At 40.2% G+C, this 22,903-nt stretch overlaps 1 protein-coding gene across 1 annotated transcript in view; it reads left to right on the forward strand.

The window, feature by feature from the left end:
* Positions 1–17,953, forward strand: part of LOC130904876 (apoptosis regulator BAX-like) — a 31,420-nt gene extending 13,467 nt beyond the window's left edge. The window contains exons 5-6 of the mRNA XM_057817963.1: positions 2,816–2,920; positions 16,570–17,953. Of these exons, the coding sequence (XP_057673946.1) occupies positions 2,816–2,920; positions 16,570–16,707 (243 nt within the window). The 3' untranslated portion in view covers positions 16,708–17,953. The remainder of the gene's footprint in view (positions 1–2,815; positions 2,921–16,569) is intronic.
* The last annotated feature ends 4,950 nt before the right edge of the window (positions 17,954–22,903 follow it).

Below are 22,903 nucleotides of genomic sequence, written 5' to 3' on the forward strand. Positions count from 1 at the left end.
GATAATCAATTATAATCTCTTGAGCAGAAAACGAATAGCCAGCAATCAAACTAAATTTAAAAAATTCATTTCATTTTCCGTGTCGCTTCTCAGTCTTAAGCATTTATTTACATCATATTCATGTTGCATATATGCAACATACATACAGTATATGTATGTTTATATTGTAATGTCACGACGCATGGGCATGGAGGACCCAATTGCAGGGAAACAACAAGAAAAACAAATGGCTAGGCAAGGCAGGGTGGCGGTGAACTCGAAAATTGTTTTACAAAAATAAAATACAAAAAAAGGCATCAAAAACGGCGAATTAGACATGAAAATGAACAGACTTTGGGATAGACAATGACCCAACAAGAACAGACAGCACATGGGGACTTGGGGTAACAAGACAATGAGGCACAGGTAGGTGACATAAGAGGCAGCGGACTGGTCAACACACAAGAACCCACAACAGGTGAAATCAATGGGCGCCTGTGGATCAGTTGGTAGTTGGAGTTGTCCTTAGGCCAAAGGGTCAGTGGTTCGATTCCCGGCTACGACTGCCACTGTCGAAGTGCCCTTGCGCCTTGCATGGCAGCAGCACCATTGGTGTATGAATGTGTGCGTGAAAGGGTAAATGTTTGCGAATGCAAAGCGCTTTGGGCATGGTAACCATGTAGATAAATGTGCTATATAAGTACTGTCCAAAAAAATGGGTAATCACAATGACCAGACACAGTGAGCCAAATCTTAACAAAATTGAACTCTAGGCATGACATAAAACTTGTTTATCATCTTTTCGAATTGTGAAAGTCCAATTGAATATAAAATAGTGCTTATTCACCTCAACAAAGAGTCTGGAGCAACATCAGATAAGAGCGCAAAATCTGAGAACACCAGCGGGACAGCGCTTTTACATGACAACAATATGATGGTCGTTGAACCGGTTCCAATCGGGTAAGGTGGCACTCATTTGGCTAAGAGGCGGAGCCCATTAGACTTCTTGTTTGAGTCAAACCGTATCAAAGTTTCGTATGCTGTGATGCACGGGCTTGTTGCAATAATAATCAAACTGCCGTGGTTCACTGTACATTCTAATCATTTCTAAATTACACGACAAGTCTGAATGCTAACAATCTCTATAATTATATTGAAATAAGTTTGATCCCACAATAGTTTGCCATGAAGATCTGCAAACAAAACCTGGAGTTCTTGACAGCTGTCACTGTCACTAGATGACCTAGCCACATGAACACTACCAGTTTTGTCCTACTCTCGTCTCATCCCGTCTTTCCTGTTCATTTTGCTTTTGCTGCTCATTTTGTGAAATATCGACAATGCTGTCCTGCTCATTAATGTTCCTCTCGGGTTCAAATTGTAAGGGCTTAGCAGATGATGTTTATGTCGCTAAAGTAAGACACTGAAAGCCCGGCAGCGCAACCCGTTGACATCACCGCCCACAGTGCATTGCGACGTCAACAACAATGGTGACTTACTAGTTATACTAATTTTGTAAAAACAAAAACGTCAAAAGGGGTTTTAATATAAACTTATAACTTGTACTAACAGTTCTTTTAAAAGGATCAACGGATAGAAAGACTTGTAGTTGTTAAAAGATATTACTGTATGAGTTAAAATAATTAGATCTTTGAAACCCCTCTTGAGGTTTTTGTTTTTATACAATTTGTAAAAAGTTTTAACTAATGCCATTGTTGTTGACGTCACACGGCGATGACGTCACATGGTTATGCTGCCGGGCTTCCAGAGTATGACTTTAGCAACATAAACATGTCATCTGTTCAACCCTTTCAATCTGAACCCGAGAGGAACATTAATGAGCATGACAGCACTCACAGTATTACACAAAACGAGCAGCAAAAGCAAAATGAACAGGACAGACGGGATGAGATGAGAGTAGAGGGAGGAAAAATGGTGTTCTGCCAAAATGTGCTACAGTACATCGGCAAAATGTCTACAAATTCGAATTTGAGACCCAAAGTACTACCGTGTACTTTCAGCTTGCTTTGTTTCGATTGCATACAGAGAAAACATACTAAAAATGCCACAAGAAAACACTCCACCGTAGTAATATCAAACACAGGTGGTTTAAATATGCTATGTGACTAATATGGTCGACAATCTGCTGTAAAGCTACCACAAGAAAACACAATGCTTAAAATTATGAAAGGGAAACTCCTGCAAAAAGTATTTTGAGGCAATGAAAAGTTAGTAAAAGATTCAATAAAAAACAAATAGTAAGTACTCGTCGGTTTTCACTGATGTGCGCATGTGTTGGACGTCTCGCCACGTAGAAGGAATTGCAGGAACCCCATAGTGTTCATCAAGTGACAGTGACAAACTGTCATCACCCCGAGCGTCCATTGCGTGCATAAAACATGGTGCCCTCCGTAGGTCAAAACATGTACTAAATATTATCGATTTTTAAATCAAAGGCAATATTTTATGTGTTTCTAATAACATTTTTAGTAAAAGAGAATAATTTATATTAGAGCCTATAAGTCGTTAAGTCCAAGGTTCCCTTTAAGAACTACAAGTCATTATGTCTGTGGATCTCTTTAAGGCACCACTATTAGCTTTAGCCTTCGCGCTATTAGTATGATATACTGACCAATGTATCGATAATCATTTTATCGCCATATCATGAGATCGTTATTGTGAGCTCTGTACGTGAAATCGTATCGTATTGTGAGGTACCAAGAGGTTCCCACCCATATTTTACAGAGATATAATACATTCATACGGTGATTCTGTGGCTATCACTGCATAGTACATCTTCTGGTAAAGTATCATTTGTGTATCGCTGTTTCCTCAGATGGTGGAGGCTCATTTGCCCAAGTCAGTGAGGGATATCCTGAATTGGACAGTGGATTTCTTTCGGAAAAACCTGCTCAGCTGGATTCGGGATCATGGTGGATGGGTGTGTTCATGGCTGGTTCCTTTTCTCTCCCTTTATTTCTTAAGTATTCTATACAATGATGACAAAAATATTGTATTCACACAGGAAATACTACACAGTGTTGATTATTACTGCGTCTGTATATACAGTGTATATGGCGGAAAATACTCAGGTGACTTGAAGTTCCGCTCTGAGACCCCCAATTTGGCCAACTTTCAAAATTGTCCGATATGCATGTGTGATACATCATTGGAAAGCTTTAAATCTTAATTTTCTGGGGGAAGAAAATTTTTGAACAGGAGGGCATTTAAAAAAAGAAAAAAAAAACTATCTAGAGGGGAGAACATGCGAGAGCAGAATTAAAGACGCCATGATTTTACCGAGCTATTATCGCGTACTTACCTTGTTTCGATCCAAAAACTCCATGTAGCATGTATCACTGAGTGTCAAGACAGAGCTGTGAATGGCCACAGCTAGAATTTTTGGGTATTTTATGGGTGAAACATGGTAATATAACAAGGGTCGCGATGCAGAAATCGCAGACCACAGGAGTGGTCGAGATTTTCTTTTTCATATATTTACCCTTTAAAACGTTTTTTTTTTCTTCCAATTCTTCTTTGTTTGGATCGATTACTTATCATCTAACAAAGTGTTTTTCAACCTTTTTTGACTCACAGCACGTTTTTACATTGGAAAAAATCTCGCGGAACAACACAAACCAAAAATGTTCCAAAATTATTTTTTTTGTATAGTATATTAAATTATAAAATAATTTCTCAGTATGTATACTTACTCAGTGTGAAACTTGAGCCTGTTTAGATGAACACAAAGTCGATATCCTTATTCTTCAACAGCTCTGTCTTTCTGTTTTAACTTTAATTTTTTATTTTTTTTAAATAGCAGTTAGGCTTGAAAAAAGCACAGAATTGTCAGATAGGGGGACTTAAGCAATGTTTTTAACCACATCAGGGCCGAGCATCTCGCAGACAATGGCTTTGCAGGCAGGTAGTATTAATGTCTCTGGCAAGGTGTGGGACTTTTTGGATGAAGCAACAAGGTAACTGGCTTTGAGGGCTTTCTCATTTACCGTCGTAGTTTTTGCCAAAAAAGTTGCCTGTTTCTCTCTGTTTTCACTAAGGTGAACAAAATTGTCCATTGAGTAGTTTTGAAGTGATGGGTGTTTCGTTTGGAAATGACATTTAAGAGAGCTGCTCGTGTCGCGTTCAAGAACTTGGGTTTCTAGCCGTCAGCCATTTTGCAGTCCTTGACAAAGTGTTAGAATAAAACACTGGGAGGATTGCTGGTCGTCACATATGGATAAAATAGAAAGGACACTTTCGAGTATATAGACACATGACGAGTCTAACCAAATAATGTGCAGTAGACTTGCTGGGGTCCACATTGTCGCGGACAACAAGGTCGTTGATGGCTAGAAATCCGAGCAGTTTTTTAATGCGATACGAGCATTACTGCGCTCATCTGCACACCACCGAGAAGTTTCTACCTACTCTGTTACGTCCCACGGACGGCTCGCTAACGGCGTAACATAAAACGAGCCACACAAATTTACAAGTGGACACAAATTTATTTACACAACAATCAGACTCTCAATGAATGTGTATATAATGTGGATGAAGCGCAGCTTCAGGGTAAGCCCAGGCCAAAACAACAAACAAAAGAATCTACACTTAAACCCCACCCGCTAACTAAACCCTGATAATGAAAAAGAACAAAGAAAAGACAGCCACTAACCTAGCTTCCTACGCTATACAAAACAGGAGAAAACGGGTTGAACAGAAATGGCGACTTACTCCTACTTGCTTCAGTGCTCTTATTTACAGTGGTGAACAAAAACGAATAACGAATAAACACAAAAGACCTCACCGAAAAAGCGGGAGTGTATCAGACTAGTGATCAAATGCAAACGAGCGTGAATGGCGAGCAAACAGCTGGCGAGGAGGATCGCGGCAGAATGCTGTCAAATGCGACCTCATAGAGCGTTGACAGTGGCAGGTTTATGAAGCTTGGCGCCTTTTTCTTGGCCAATCAGCGGCAGCGACGTCGTCGGTCCATCCTGCGTCGATCAGCTTTCGTCATAGTGGGAGGGGAAGCAGCCAGCTGGTGGAGGCGACGATCAGCTGACTGGAAGAGTCTCCGAAAATTAACTATTAAACGGCCAGGGGCCGTCACACCCCCCACCTTAAAAACAAACATATACCCTACATAACCGTAATAGTTAGCGGTAGCAGGTTCGACCCCAAGTACACTTCCAAATTTCGAAGGGCCAATAACGATAGGGTCCTCTTTTAGCCGAGTGGGCGCGCACACTAGCGTTAGCAGGTTTTGGTGGCCCCACAGAGTCCCACCCCACGTCACTAACTAAAGGAGGGAACCACTTACTAACTACGGCCTTGTTTACCAAAGTTGTGGAACTGTCAGGACCCGGCAGGGTAGCTTTCACACACACAAATCTATACTTGGTTTACATTGCTGAGCCCTTATGAACATTTCACGGTCCACATTGGATTTCACTACAGCTCCAGCAGGTAACAATTTAACACTATCTACTCTTTTGGTAGACACTTTAGGTGCTGTTGGCGACAGTACTAACTCGCATATAGGGTCATTGCTTACATCTGGAATTGGGAAAACTTTTTCTCCCACATCATCATTACCCAATATTAGATGAATCCTGTCAACAGGTAGTTGTTTACGCACGGCGACCTTTATAGGGCTGACAACTAGTGGGCAATTCAAATATAACTTATGCAATGTCGCTCGAAATGGAATCATTCCAACGCCCAAAACTAACGTGTCTGTTTAAAGGTAACACAGAGGCTAAGACGAAGGACTGGCTTGCACCAGTGTCACGCAAGATTTTTATCGGCACCGAGTTACTGCCATCAGCTAATAGTGATACTTGGCCTTCAAAAGTGAATGGCCTATATGACTCCTTAATTTTGTCAATGTTAAACCCCTCTGCTGCTAGATTGGATGGTGCAGAGGCGACGATCAGCTGACTGGAAGAGTCTCAGAAAATTAACTATTAAACGGCCAGGGGCCGTCACATACTCCTTCCTACCTTCCTACTGCAACTCCGCCCGACGATGTAAAAAAAAATATTGTAATAGCCCCGAATGGGGAAATAGAAATGAGAGGAGTCGGTGATGACTTTCCCACTTTATTGTGGCAACAATGGAAAATAATAAACAAAATAACAGCGGCATCCGCAGCATGCGACCGCTATCTACGCTCTCACGCCGTTCTCCCTCCCTCCTCGCTTGCTTCCCGCTAAGTCACCACTCTGCAGTCTGATTGCCCCTTCAAGGTCCCGTAAAGTTACGGACATTACAATATTTGTATTTATAAATGCGACATTAGATAATTTCACACGGCACACCTGACGATCTCTCACGGCACACTAGTGTGCCGCGGCACACCAGTTGAAAAACACTGATCTAACATATCAGAAAATGCGACAGTAACAAAAAAAATACAATTAAGCAATAGTTGTGAGGTAGATATCCGTGACTTTTTTACAGACGGCATTTTTTTCATTGTGATGTAATTTGATTAAAAGTTTAAAATATGCGAGTGAATAATTTTTTAAGTAGTTTTTTGTTGTTGTTTTTAAAACGAAATATTAGACGTCAATTAATGATTATAAGCTAAAAATGACAGACATTTTGAATAATCAATATTATTAATTATCTTCGTTTTATGGCTGGGTTGAAACAAAAGCGGTTGCGCGACGTCTGCAAACGGGGGTTTCCAGGGTAAAACGGACAAATTAAAAATAGTTTGGGGGCTTAATGGGCCATGAATCTGCTATGGCAGCATATAGACATATTGTTCTACCAAACACAACAGTTCTTTTGATTTAAAATACAGCAGTTTCTTTGAAAGAGGAGTGCAAGAGCAGGAACTGCTTTTTCAGTCTTGTCTGCGTTTTCCGCCCTATACATGTTTGTATTAGTGCTGTCAAGCACTTTAAATTTTTAACCGCGGTTCATCGCATGCGGTCCACAGTTAACTCAAGATTATTCATTTATTTGGTTTATTTTTTCATGCAAATGGGATTGTATATTTAAAGTTTTAAATGCACCTATTAACACAGCATGGACCAATGCGCTTACCATTGTTGTTTTTGGCAGCCGTTTTAATTTTCATCTTCGTCTATGCCTTTTGAACAGAAATACTTAATAGTCTTAGTCATATTTTAGTTGTTTCAAAATGTTTTCGTCTAGTTTTAGTGGACGAAAACTCAACTAGTTTTCACAATTTGAGGGCTAACTTGAGGTCTACTCGGCAGGAAAACCTTATCTAAATGGATTTATATCCACAGTTCTGCGCACACGGACACTGCCAGCTTCTGAGGCAGTACTCGCACAATAGGTTACAATTCTTAAATCAGGGACAAGATATCATTTACCTGCATGAAACACGTCAGCCAGCTAGGCTCAAACCAGGTCCTGGAGCACTTCTTTGTCCCCATAGGTCTTGAGTGGTGTCTCCCCAAGTTTTTCAGATTAAAATTATGATTAGATCTACTGTTTTCATTAACAAGGCAAGGCAAGGCAAATTTATTTATATAGCACAATTCAACACAAGGCAATTCAAAGTGCTTTACATCACATGAAGGTCATAAAAATCACATTTAAATCAACACAACGTAGAAACGAAGACAAAAGATCGCATTTAATCACAGAATAAAAATAAATAAATAAAATAAAAATAAAACAAAAGCTACTACTACTAATAATAATTTAAATCAGCAATGGAGATAAAAACAAGAGGAATAGAAAGCAGGTAGATTGAAATATATAGACAGTTATAGATATGCAGTGCTAAACAAAAGCGTTTTTAGCCCTGATTTAAAAGAGCTAACAGTTTGAGCATACTTCAGACGTTCGGGTAACTTGTTCCAGAGGTGAGGAGCATAATAACTAAATGCTGCCTCACCCTGCTTGGTTCTTGTTCTTGGAACATGCAGAAGACCGGTTCCAGACGACCTTAGGGGTCTAGATGTCTCATAGGACTCTAACAAGTCAAGCATGTATTTTGGTCCAAGGCCATTAAGTGTTTTGTAGACGAGCAGTAGTATTTTATAGTCTATCCTTTGACTTACTGGAAGCCAGTGTAGCGATTTCAAAACTGGTGTAATGTGGTCCAGCTTCCTTGTATTTGTGAGGACTCTGGCTGCAGCATTCTGTACCAGCTGCAACTTCCTGACTGATTTTTTATCAAGTCCTGTAAATATACCGTTGCAATAGTCCAATCTGCTGAAAATGAATTCATGCATAAGTTTTTCCATGTCTTGTTGAGTCAGAAGCCCCTTAATTCTGGTTATATTTTTTAGGTGGTAATAAGCGGATTTAGTGACGGACTTTAAATGGCTATCAAATTTTAGGTCTGAGTCAATAATTACGCCAAGGTTTCTGACTTGATTTGTAGCTGTAAGTGACATTGTGCTAAGTTGGCTGCTTATCTTTGACCTTTCCTTTTTTGGCCCAAAAATGATCACCTCTGTCTTTTGCACATTTAACTGGAGAAAATTCTGGCACATCCATTCATTGATTTGATGAATGCATTTGCTCAGGGTGACTAAGGGACTATAATCATGTGGGGACACAGAAATGTACAGTTGTGTGTCATCTGCATAGGCATGATAGGAGATGTCATACTGTTCCATTATCTGAGCTAACGGAAGCATATAGATGTTAAATAAGAGTGGTCCAAGAATTGACTCTTGAGGGACTCCACACGTGAATTTGGTTCGTTCTGACTGATGGTTTCTGATTGACACAAAGAAATCCCTATCATGTAAATAGGATGTGAACCACTGAAGAATGGTGTCAGTAAGCCCTACCCACTGTTCCAATCTGCTGAGTAGTATGTTGTGATCAACCGTGTCAAATGCGGCGCTGAGATCCAATAGTAGCAGAACAGATGATTTGCCTGCATCGGTATTCCGACGAATATCATTTACGACTTTGATAAGCACAGTCTCGGTGCTGTGTTGTGGTCGAAATCCAGACTGAAACGAGTTAAAAAGATTGTTTTGCATCATATAATTCTGGATCTGTTCGAACACAACCCTTTCGATAATTTTCCCCAGGAATGTCAGATTTGATATTGGCCTGTAATTACTAATGGTTGAGGCATCCAGATTAGGTTTTTTTAGGAGAGGTTTTATTACTGCAGTTTTTAAAGTCTGAGGAAACTCTCCTGTTTGGAGAGAAGTATTTATAATCTGAAGTATGTCTGGGGCTATGCAATGAAAAACAGTTTTGAAAAAGTTTGAAGGAAGGATGTCAAGGCAGCATGTTGTGGGCTTTAATTTCAACACAATTTCTGTTAAAGTGGCATAGTCCAAGAGGCTAAACTGTCTAAAATTGACGTGGGGGACATTTTGGGAGGCATTTAGTGTAACATTTGTTAATCTGGAGTTGCACACAGTCTGTCTAATCTTTAGTACTTTGTGTGTAAAGAATGCTGCGAAATTATTACACGACACCTCAGATGCCAATTCCTGAGGTATTGATGCTTGTGGGTTTGTCAGTTTGTCAACAACAGAAAATAGTGTGCGGGTATTGTTAGTGTTTCTACTAATGATCTCTGAAAAATATGACTGTCTAGCATTTTTCAGTTCCTGGTTGTATTTGCGAAGACTGTCTTTGTAGATATCATAAAAAACTAGGAGTTTGTTTTTTCGCCATCTGCGTTCTGCTCGTCTACAAACTTGCTTTTGTTTTATAGCTAGTATGGCATTTCTCCAGGGTGACCTCTTCTTTCTTGACAAAGATTTTGTCTTAATCGGGGCAATAGTGTCAATTACAGTCATCACACTGGAACTGAAACTATTTACAAGTTCTTCCACTGGAGCTATTGTAGGGGTTAATGGTGAGGCATAGGCCTGTGTGAATAACGCACAAGTGTTATCACTTATGTAATGCTTCCTAATCACCTCTGTTTCCCTTTTCAGAGGATGGACAGGGGTGGTCATTTTAAACATAATGCAGTAGTGATCAGACAGCGCAACATCATTCACTGTGACCTCAGAGATGTTAAGACCTTTGGATATTATTAAATCCAGTATGTGCCCTCTGTTATGTGTTGGAACTGTGACATGCTGAGATAAACCAAATGTATCCAAAATATTTAAAAGCTCTATAGCACATCCTTCTTCAGGATTATCAACATGAATGTTAAAGTCACCCACTAGAACAACACAATCAAAGTCCATGCAGACAGAAGACAGCATTTTGGTAAACTCATCAAAAAACAGTGTGTTATACTTTGGTGGTCTGTAAAGTGTTACCAAGGCAGCTCTGCAAGGGCTTTTTAGCTGAATGACAATATATTCAAAGGAATCAAACTGACCACATGAAATATTTGTGCATTGGAAACTGTCCTTGATCAGACTGGACACCCCACCTCCTTTCTTATGGGTTCTTGGCGCACTAAAGAAATTGAAGTTTGTGGGGGTTGCCTCAATCAGAACTGTCGAGCTCTTATCTTTATCTAACCAAGTTTCTGTTAGGAACATCATGTCAAGGTTATGTTTGCTGATAAAATCATTAATTAAGAAAGATTTGCCAGCTAAAGATCTTATATTTAGCAGAGCCAATTGGAGATGCCAGACTGGATTCACTGGTGAGTTTTGGGAATGACATACTATGCTTAACAGGTTGGCAGAGTTGATTGAACGTTTTTTATTTCTCACCAGTCTAGCCCTTTTTGTGTTGTTTATCACCACTGGGATTGTTGAGCATACAGACTGTACTCGCAAACATGGCTTCCTCCATAGAAGGATAATACCGTGTAGTTCCAGAGTTGTAGTGCTTTGGCTTTGCCCCGAGAGAATTCCAGGGGAGGCTGGTTGGTTTGTTGCCATCTTACCCTGGCACCTGTCGGGTGTGGCAGGTACAGGGTGGAAGCGAAGACATGAACTTGAGGAGATCAAGAGACTGGTTAACCTTGCTATTTAGATCCATGGAGTCCAGACCAGGTTGACTCATTATTCCATCCAAACTAAGTCGTCGGCGGGGTGGCTTCCGGGACTGTGGGGATTTAGGCCTTGATGAGGCCTTAGCCTGACTGAGTCGGCGGAGTGGTGGCGTCTTGGAGTGTGAGGATTTGGTGCTGGATGTGGCCTTATCCTGGAGTCGGCGGCGTAGTGGCGTCTTGTAGTGTGAGGATTTGGGGCTGGATGGGGCCTTATCCTGGGGTCGGCGGCGTGTTGGCGTCTTGGAGTGTGAGGATTTGCGGCTGGATGGGGCTTTAGCTTGGAGTCGGCGGCGTGTTGGTGTCTTGGAGTGTGAGGATTTGAGGCTGGATGGGGCCTCGTCAGCAGAGGATTGCACGGTCAGGTGGTTCTCCTCCTGTTGAGCTGATGGAGCCGCTTCTTGGGTCTCGTCTGAAGGAGGTCGATCACCTGCTACCAGGGTCTCCTCCCGTTGAGGCAGTGGAGCCTCAGCAGAGGGTTGGTCACAGCCTGGCAGGGCTGGCTTAGTCACTTCTCCTTCAGCGATTGTAGGCTCCATTTTTGGAGGAGACGATCCTGCGTGCTCACCAGCCTCAATGTTTATCAGATGTTTTGGGACAGCTTGCCTCCTTTCCTCGAGATAAGCAGACTGTCTGTGCCTCAAGAGATAAAACATGCTGCTGCTTAGTAACCACACTCCTGACTTATTTAGGTGAAGGCCATCCTTTTTAAAGAGATGCCTGCGCCCTGAAAATATGTTGAAATTGTCAATGAAGTACATCGATTGTCCAGCGCATGTAGCTTTGAGCCATTTGTTGAGCATCATCACTCTGCTGAAACTTTCATCCCCCAGCCTGGGCACGGGTATGGGGCCACTGAAAAACACCTCAGTATTTAAAGTACTGACTTTGTTTATCAGTTCAGTGAAGTCTTGCTTTAAAAGCTCTGATTTTTGCTTCGCAATATCGAGTGCTCCTGTGTGTATTATCAGAGTAGTGGCTGTTGGATGTTGAGCAGCAATGCTCAGGATACTAGCTGTGATATCAGACACAGTTGCTTTATTAAAACAACATACTTTGGTATTGTTGCTACAAAAGTGTTTTATCCCATTCACAGCAATGTCGCCCACTATCAGAGTGCGGGGCCCAGTGGGTCGCTTTCTCTGTAGCCTGTTAGCACATGCATTAGCATCGTACCTCTCTTTCGAGCTGGGTGTTCCAACTTTCCCGGGTTCAGGAGTCTCGGAGAGTGGCGTAAATCTATTTTCCAGTAGAATTCCAGCAGCTTGAGGCACTTTGCTTTGACCCTTTGTTGTTGCCTTGATCTGTGATAATTTCTTTTCTGGTGCCGGAGTAGATGACGCAGTCTTCTGCAGAGGTGGCCATTCCTTTTCATCGTAAATCTGCCAGTGCTGGGTTCTGCCAGGGTCCCGTTGAGTCTCGATGGTGTTTGTTTGCATTCTGTGGGTCCGCTCCCACTCGCTGTTTTGGGAGATCGGCAGAGTGGTTTCATTCCCGAGCTGTCCATTTACCTCCATATTCACTTCAAGCCGGTAGATTTTTGTTTCCAGTACTGCTATCTTCTGGAGCAGTTTGTGGTAATCATCCATTGACAGGGGAGGCATGTTGCTACTTAGCTTCCGTTAGCCGAATTCCTCAGTTCCAGTCGCGATAAGGCAGACTTGTGTTCCAGTAACGACAAAAAAGCACTTTAAAAGGCTCAAAAATGCTCAAAAAGCCTTTGTTTAAATATAAACAAGATTAAAAGAAAATCCCAAGACTTGCTGAGTAATTTAGAGGTGATTAAAAATGATTAAAAAGATGATTGAAGCTTGAGAAGCAGGAGCAAAGCAGAGAGACGTCTGCACAGTAGCGAAGCAGCAGGAGCTAAAACACTAAAAATATTGATCCGATTAGGATTTGGGTGTTCATTAATCAGACGTTCGGTGAGAAAGATCATCAATTTACATGTTTTTTGACACCAGCATAAAAAAATACTTGTTCTGCCCTTTTGTGAAATGTGAATTTGATTATAATGTTGACTTTTACTTTGTAATGCATGATTTCATTTTGGCGCAGGGAGCATAGAGCAGGTAGTACTTCTGAACGCGACTAAGAACGCACTTACACACGAAGAAGAGCGTAATTGCACCCACGATGAAGTTGCACAGCCACTGGACAGTACAGTACTGTATACATTTATAAAACTATACAGTGCTGGCCAAAAGTATTGGCACCCCTGCAATTCTGTCAGATAATGCTGAATTTGTTGCAGAAAATGATAGCAATTACAAATGCTTTGGTTGTAATATCTTCATTTATTTTGCTTGCAAAGAAAAAAAAAACACAATAGAGAATGACATTTAAAAAAAAAAAAAAAAAATCATTATCATTTACACAAAACTCCAAAAATAGGCCAGACAAAAGTATTGGCACCCTCAGCCTAATACTTGGTAGCACAACCTTTAGACAAAATAACTGCGAACAAACGCTTCCGGTATCTATCATTGAGATTCTTACAATGCTCTGCTGGAATTTTAGACAATAACTCTTTGGCCAACTTCTCCGGGTCACTGAGATTTGAAGGGTGCCTTCTCCAAACTGTCATTTTCAGATCTCTCCACAGGTGTTCTATGGGATTCAGGTCTGGACTCATTGCTGGCCACTTTAGAAGTCTCCAGTGCTTTCTCTCATACCATTTCCTAGTGCTTTTTGAATTGTGTTTTGGGTCATGGTCCTGCTGCAAGACCCATGACCTCTGAGAGAGACCCAGCTTTGTCACACTGGGCCCTACATTATGCTGCAAAATTAGTTGGTAGTCTTCAGACTTCATAATGCCATGCACATGGTCAAGCAGTCCAGTGCCAGAGGAAGCAAAGCAACCCCAAAACATCAGGGAACCCCCGCCATGTTTGACAGTGGGGAACTTGTTCTTTTCTTTGAAAGCCTGTTTTTTTTTTGTCCTGTAAACTCTACGTTGATGCCTTTTCCCAAAAAGCTCTACTTTTGTCTCATCTGACCAGAGAACATTCTTTTAAAATGTTTTTGGCTCTCTCATGTAAGTTTTGGCAAACTCGATCTGGGTCAGAAGTGGGGTCTTCCTTGGTATCCTACCATAGACTCCCTTTTCATGCAGACGCCCACGGATAGTACGGGTTGAGACTGTTGTACCCTTTGACTGCAGGACAGCTTGAACTTGTTTGGATGTTAGTCAAGGTTCTTTATCTACCATCAGCACAATCTTTCGTTGTAATATCTCGTCAATTTTTCCATCCACATCTAGGGAGGTTAGCCACAGTGCCATGGGCTTTACACTTATTGATGACACTGCGCACGGTAAACACAGGAGCATTCAAGTCTCTGGAGATGGTCTTGTAGCTTTGAGATTACCCATGCTTTCTCACAATTTTGCTTCTCAAGTCCTCAGACATTTCTTTGGTCTTCTTTCTTTTCTCCATGCTCAATGTGGTACACATAAGGGCACAGGACAGAGGTTGAGTCAACTTTAATCCATTTTAACTGGCTGCAAGTGTGATTTGGTTATTGCCACCTCCTGTTATATGCCACAGGTAAGTAACAGGTGCTGTTAATTACACAAAATAGAGACTCATCACATAATTTTTCAAAGGGTGCAAATACTTTTGTCCGGCCCATTTTTGGAGTTTTGTGTATAATTATGATTTTTTTTTTCATTCTCTTTTGTGTTTTTTCATTGCAAGCAAAATGAATGAAGATACTACTACCAAAGCATTTGTAATTGCAAAATTGACTTTTGCGAAAAGTGCTTGAAAGAGTGATCCACACAATATCTCTCAGTTCTCTGCCTAAAAAGACAGAAAATAAATTAAATTTGCGTCATCACTGCTACACGCTTGTTCTAAACCTCACTTCTGTAGATTCATTGACTTTGAGGACAGTGCATTGGAGTCCAACAATCCGTCCCTGAGTTGTTTTGCACTCTTAGGAAAATATTTTCCTCCCTCCAGTTACTTTTTACTTTTACTACACTACATTTTACAGCACGTATCTGTACTTTTTACTCCACAACTTTTCAAATTGTCGCCTGCATTTAACATTACTTTTGTTTTTCTCTCATTGTGAATAGATAGTTTTGTTTTTGCATCCAGCGCAATCAGTGAGCCCCGTGCAACTATACCGTTATTGAGCACTAGAGGGAGTAACACGAATACAAGCAAGATTAGGCGGGTTAACAAGATATGGACCAATAAAAAAACAACAGTGAGAGCAGCGCGCCTTCAAATGGGTGCTGCACATTCTTGTACAGTAGGTGGGGGTGCGCACCTGACAGTTGCTTGCAAACAATGTTCCCTCTAAGCTGCGTGTATGAGCACTTGCGCACTGATTGCAGATAGACAGCGCACAAATCTATGCAGGGCATAAAGTAAAATTCAACAGAAACTTAGAGATAATAGGATTACTGCAGACATGTCCAAAGTCCGGCCCGGGGGCCAAATGCGGCCCCTGGTCAGATTTCATCCGGCCCCCAGCCTCTGTCATAAAATCAGTAACTTCTGGCCCGCACACAGACTTTGATAAATTGGTCAGCAGTACTGCTACTAGCATATGAAGTAACTTACACAAATGCTGCTCCTCATTTATCCACTAAAAGGCAGCAGCACTCCAAGCAACATTACCCCGCGTGACCCTTTACTCCCAATTTTCTGAAATGGCGACAATCAACACAAAAAAGAAAGTTAACTGCGACAGCCGACGCTTCAAGAATAGGTGGAAATTTGACTATTTCTTCACTAAAATACGCAAAATTATGTCTGCCTCATTTGCAAAGAGACAGTCGCTGTTTTTAAAGAGTTCAATGTGAGGCGATATTACCAAACAAGACAGGCTGACATGTACGACAAGATTACAGGGAAGACACGTAGCGAGAAATTAAAGCAACTTGAAGCTAGTTTAATTTCACAGCAGCACTATTTCGCAAGAGCCCGAGAATCCAAACAAAACACCACAAAGGCTATTTGGGAGATTGTTGAAATTTTATAATTAAAGAAAAATAATAAAGCAAATGTGAAACACAGAATGGCTTGCTAAAATCTGCTTAAATATATTGTTCTAAGTAAAGGACGTCAGCCAAGGTCGGCCCCCCACATTTTAACCACACCAAATCTGGCGCCCGTTGCAAAAAGTTTGGACACCCCTGATGTACATCAAACATGGTTAGTCCACAATGACATCGATAAATTAAGAGGTATTATAAAACGCTTTGATCAACATTTAATGTGTGGAAAAGCATTAATCGTACAGGTGTGATAATCAGACAGAACACTGCTTTTATTCTCCTTAATGCCTATTGCTGTTTCTTGTTTTTTTTATGGTCTCCTTTGGTGGGAATTTGGCCAATGTGGCCGTACAGTAGACAACATGGCAAGAATGAACCTTATGCCTTGCTAAATCCTCCTCCAAATGTGCAAATCAATCAAAATACAGTCCTTCCACATAAAGTGAGAAACGTACGCACTACGCAATGACATGTCAAAGAATCCGCTTATCGGAACATTATTTCTACGAGAAACAGTATGGACTTAAAATTGAGTAATTAACTCACAACTGCCAAGTGTCCTCTCCTCACTTTATTCCCTTTTAATATGGCATTTAAAAAAAAAATAAACTGTCGTATGGTTAAACAATGGGTTTTTCTTTGTTCACAGATTAACAGTTTCTCAGAGCTGGCTACGTCCTCCATGCGGACTGTGGGATTGAACTCCCACAACTACACCCTTGTCTTCATCTTCTGCGGTGGCTTGGCTGTAGGAAGTTGTTTCACCTGGTGGCTGACTAGACGCTGATAAGGGCCCCCACATAACATGTCGCCTGTTTACCCAGTTGCCACTATTGTTTTTTAATGAGATTTTTATATGCAATTTTTAGAAAAAAAAAAATTGGCACACACACAATATATGAAATACAGCAGTTTGATACTTTTATATTATTCATTGCAATGGTAATTGGAAGCGAAGCTCAGCTTCCTCCAAAATATCAATTAACAGGTTTCCTGAGCAAAATATGGGCAGCGCCATCTTGGAAAATGTCTCTACAGAACTTCCTGTATAAAAAGAAGAACATAAATTGCGGTTGAAGTAATTTGTATGTTGACAAAGTTAAAACTGCAAAATCTAGCCAGAGGAACCCACGGAATCGCCAAAAATGAATTCCGCACGGCGTAGATGAGACGTAGATGAGATTGAATGATTGTTCTTATTACTTTGTTGATCATTCGAGGACAAAATTATAGCAACCTGTCAGCCTGTGTTGGCGTGAGGTATAGATTGATACGCCGGACACGTGAGTGACCAAAATTAGGTGAAATTACAAATTATGCAGAAGGGCTGACACGGATTTTGTTGTTACAAGGAAATACTACAAGGTTTGACAACATAAACAAAAATATGTAATTCTTTTTTATTGCAGATATTGATCACAATAAAACATTTGGACAACATGATTCCATTTCTTGTTTTACATTCTTGTTTACAATCATCATCGTAATAACTATATCAAAGGCAAAAAGTTGTTTTGTGCGATTTTAGCTTTAGTATTTTTTGAACACCGGACACATGAAAATGCAGGGATAGGAAAAACATACCTTCCATAACACCGCGGCAACATAGCTACAAAAAACCCCAGTCTTTGTGGTGGCACGAGCTTGGTTCCACATCTTCCTTCATGAACATGTTTTCCTCCTCTGTCGTAATGATGGCAGATTGATTCGGTATTTTCAAATTGTCTTTTTTAAGGGATTTTGATGAGTAATGTTACTCCAGCACCACTGTTGTTTTGGATAAATCTTAAAACGGAAGTTGCTAGCAGACAGTAAAGCGGAAGTACCTCAGAAACTTCAATAATCGTCTATAATACGTGATCAAATGAATACTGTTGTGTGTACATGTCATTCACTAAATATGCGCTACACTGCAAAAACACACCTCCTTAAAACTAGTTAAATTCCCATGTTTTCAGTGTAAATCTACTAGAAATAAGTGAAATTATATGCCAGTGCTCCAAATACATTTTACTCGGATTACTTGAAGAAAAATAGTTTGCTGAAAATAAGATTGATTTATTTTAAGCAATAAATTAGTATATATAATGTTTAAAAAAGATTGTTTGGCAGAAATGGCTTTAATTCAAGAATGGATATATATATATATATTTTTTCTTGAGTTAGGTGATAATGACCAACTTTTAATGTTGTATTATTGTTATTTACCGTAATCTTGTAGTATTTACTTAAATTAAGTGGCACAATCTGACATTAATCTGTCACCTAGTCTTTAACACTCAAAATAGAGGAAATGATTTGGCTAGATTTAAGAAAAATAATAAAAATAAATTGGCAGTGTACAACGCGCTCAACTTTTGTTTAGAATTGGCTTCTTATCACTGGTTATGATGCGGCCTTTCATTCATTCGCGCAACTTCGCAGTCCTTTAAACAGTGTGGAAGCTGTGCGTCTCCAGAGTTGAGAGTGCATTGTTCCACTACAGCAAAACGAGACTAGTCATTGGCTAAAAGGCTGGGTTGATCCCACCTATTGGAAGCTGTGCATCTATGAGCAGTGGACATGGCTCAGCTGGCCCGGACGCTCTGCTTCTCTGCATGATGATTGGATGATCTGTCTGAGACCAAATCCCTTTTTGATTGGCAGTGAAATGATCTAGCTGGAATAACATCCATTTGTCAAAGCTTTTGTCAATTTTTATTCTGTTGTACAGAGTTGAACGGGTGATTCGTAATCATACTAGCGGCACTTTGTTAAAACGACAAATGAAAAATTGACCTATTTCTGGTGTGTATTTTTTTTTAGTTACAGTGATCCCTCGTTTTTTTGCGATTAATGGGGATCAGAACCCGCCATGATAAGTGAAAAACCGCAAAGTAGTGCCCCTCACCCCAAAAAACTAAAAACATATTTGTGTGTGTTCAATGTATTTATTCAGATTTAACATTGGAAAGAGACAAATATAAGAGGGTTTTTTCACTTTTTTCCCCAAAGTATAATTGAAAAACAAACTTTTATGTATGCACTGCTGGCCAAAAGTATTGGCACCCCTGCAATTCTGCCAGATAATAATTTCTCCCAGAAAATGACTGCAATTACAAATGCATTGGTAGTAATATCTTCATTTATTTTGCTTGCAATGAAAAAAGTACAATGGGAAAAACATTAAATTGTTATCATTTTACACAAAACTCCAAAAATGGGCCGGGCAAAAGTATTGGCGTCCTCAGCCTAATACTTAGTAGCACAACCTTTGGACAAAATAACTGTGAACAACCCCTTCCAGTATCCATCCATGAGATTCATCACGATGCTCTGCTGGAATTTTAGACCATTATTCTTGTGCCAACTGCTCCAGGTCTCTGAGATTTGAAGGGTGCCTTCTCCAAACTGCCATTTTCAGATCTCTCCACAGGTGTTCATTTCTCATTGCTGGCCACTTTAGAAGTCTCCAGAGCTTTCTCTCAAACCATTTTCTAGTGTGTTTTGGGTCATTGTCCTGCTGGAAGACGCATGACTTCTGAGGGAGACCCAGCTTTCTCACACTGGGCCCTACATTATGCTGCAAAATTTGTTGTTAGTCTTCAGACTTCATAATGCCATGCACACAGTCAAGCAGTCCAATGCCAGAGGTAGCAAAGCAACCCCAAAACATCAGGGAACCTCCGCTATAGTGATTGTGGGGACTGTGTTCTTTTCTTTGAAGGCCTCATTTTTTCCCCCCTGTAAACTCGATGTTGATGCCTTTTCCCAAAAAGCTCTACTTTTGTCTTATCTGACCAGAGAACATTTTTCCAAAACCTTTTTGGCTTTCTCAGGTAATTTGGCAAACTACAACCTGGCTTTTGTATGTCTCCGGGTCAGAAGTGTGGTCTTCCTTGGTATTCTACCGTAGAGTGCCTTTTCATTCAGATGCCGACGGATAGTACGGGTTGACACTGTTGTACCCTCAGACTGCAGGACAGCGTGAACCTATTTCAATGTTAGTCGAGGTTCTTGATCCACTATGCGCACAATCTTTCGTTGAAATCTCTCGTCAATTTTTCCTTTCCGTCCACATCTAGGGAGGTTAGCCACAGTACCATGGGGTTTACACTTATTGATGACACTGCGCACAGTAGACACAGGAACATTCAGGTCTTTGGAGATGGACTTGTAGCCTTGAGATTGCCCATGCGTCTTCACAATTTTGCTTCTCAAGTCTTCAGACTGTTCTTTGGTCTTCTTTCTTTTCTCCATTCTCAATGTGGTACACACAAGGACACAGGACAGACGTTGAGTCAACTTTAATCCATTTTATCTGGCTGCAAGTGCGATTTAGTTATTGCCACCACCTGTTATGTGCCACAGGTATCACCGCGGATGTGATATGTTAATTACACAAATTAGAGAAGCATCACATAATTTTTCAAAGGGTGCCAATACTTTTGTCCTGCCCATTTTTGGAGTTTTGTGTAAAATGATAATGATTTATTTTGTTTTTTTTTTTCATTCTCTTTTGTGTTTTTTCATTGCAAGCAAAATAAATGAAGATATTACTACCAAAGCATTTGTAATTGCAATCATTTTCTGGGATAAATTTAGCATTATCTGACAGAATTGCAGGGCTGCCAATACTTTTGGCCAGCAGAGTTTATATATGTTATTAAAGGGCTTTCAAGCACTTTAAATGTAATACAATGGTACCTCTACGTATGAAATTAATTTGTTCCAGGACCTTGTTTGTAAGTCGAAATGGTCGTATGTCGAGCAGGATTTTCCCATAAGAATACATTATAATTCCGTAAATTCGTTCAACAGCCCGAAAACCTATACTAAATTCCTAATAAATACTTATGTTACTATTGCAAATATCAATTACAAAGAGTAAAACATATAAATTATGAATAAAAATTGAAATAATAATAGTAATAATAATTATAATAATATTAATATCTGTAATAATGTAACAAACCGGGTTATAATGTGGCGAATGTGTTTGTGTGGTGTACCTGAACGCATCACGTGGCTTACTTAATTGAGTGAACCTTTTTACTTTCACTTGTGTTGACTTGTTGTGGTGGACACTAGGCGTGTTGTGTTGCACAAGTTGATGGAATGAATGATTAGAATCCTGACAAAGCTGGCGATTCTTTGGCGATGTTACCACAATAATAATTGCCACCTTAACTTATAAAGACTAGCGAACGGAGCAGGACCGTCATATACCGTCTACGGCTGTATTGTTGAGCGAGCCATATCACGAATGCACACCCCATGCTCATATTTTTCTATCATATCTATTTTCATGTCTTTGGTAATGGTAAGCATCACCTTTTTTCTTTTTTTTCCACCACTTGCATTAACATTGTTGGAACCCATGTTGATTTCTCTCACAAGAAAATCTGCCATACGTCCATCTTGCGGGAAAACAATGAAAGAGCGGTGCTGTCATAGATCGTCGTATCTAGAGCATGTCGTCGGATGTAGAAACAAATGGTGAGTCAAATTTTACGTCGGATGTTGAAAAGATTGTGTGTCAAAAGGATCATATGTCTAAGTACCACTGTAATTATAACTTTTAAACATGTTACTGTCCCACCGAATTATTTGTAAACCAGAATAAAGTATAAAAATGTGTGTCTTTATTAAACGCTTCATTGAGTGAGTCCACTCAAATCCCTTACTTACACACAATGAGTTGCCACAGCAACTGTTTGACAAGTTAAATGATGATTGACGCAAGCAGCGCTTTGAAGTAAGCGTCTCTGGCAAAATCAAACCTTGAACGTTTGTCAATCATCATTAACTTTAATAAGGAACGCCAGTGCACTGCCTGAGCAACAAAGACCAGTGAGAGGAAGGGAGGAAGGGAGAGTGAGACTACCCGATCACCTTGGGACAGCTCATCTGTTTTCTTTTTTCTTTTTTTTAATTAAAAAAAAATCCGCAATGGACTGAGGGCGCGAAGTTTGAAGCATGAAGTAGCGAGGGATCACTGTATTGTAGCTGCTTGCGTTTGGAGACTTGACTTCTGGCATTTTAATTTCTTTCCCTACTGAGCAGTGGGTGCCGCTGCGCCCCTCCACGGTCACAAAGCACTCACAGGCGGACACATTTTGAGCCTGCCCTCATTGAAAGACCAGCATCTTCCACTGATCCATTGATACTGTTATTGAACATTCTTTGTTACGCGGCCTTACTGTTAAAGGAACAATATGTAACACTGGTTTTCCAAAAATGGTACAGAAACCAGGATCAAAAATATTGAAGCACACAACTTCCTCTTCAGATTGCCAGATAAGTGCTGCACAATGGAGAATCATCAGAAAAGACAGAGGCTAACGTTAACGTTAGCAATGAACATGTGAACATACAGCATGTACCGGCAACAACCTAAATATATATACCAAAAATTAAATGAGTACATGATGCTACAGTTACAGGGGTTAAAGTTGCACGAAGGTTAAGTTGGTGCACAAATAAATAATCATTTTTAGAGCGGTACGTTAACAAACGCAAAAAAACAAAAAAAAGAACAGAATTAAAGCAATAAAACGAGCTGAGTATCAACTTTTAAAATAGATAAGTCTCTGCTTAACCATTGAGAACTGTATTTGGAGCATTGCGATGTATCACCATTTCGATATAGTCACTGCCCTACTGTGCACTGTCAGAAAAGACTACTAGTTACTACTTCTACTTTCAATAAGATTTTTTTCTGTTATTGTCAAAAATTGTGCGCAAACACAGAAAGGGAAATTTGTCGCATTGTATCGCCCATTCTAAAAGGCAAAACAATGGAAATAATTAAGCTTTGTGTAAAATACGAAAATGTTATACTCTCCTACCCAACAATAATATACTGTCCTACCCAGGCACCAATTGTCGGACTCCAATGCACTGCCCTCTTGAGGTTGACGATGTGACGTGTGACAACAGGCAAAGACAGTGAATCAACAGTGCTCATGTGATAATAATAGTGCATTGGATTTATCAGAGTA

The sequence above is a fragment of the Corythoichthys intestinalis genome, chromosome 16, assembly GCF_030265065.1.
Source record: "Corythoichthys intestinalis isolate RoL2023-P3 chromosome 16, ASM3026506v1, whole genome shotgun sequence".
In the NCBI taxonomy this organism is placed as follows: domain Eukaryota; kingdom Metazoa; phylum Chordata; class Actinopteri; order Syngnathiformes; family Syngnathidae; genus Corythoichthys; species Corythoichthys intestinalis.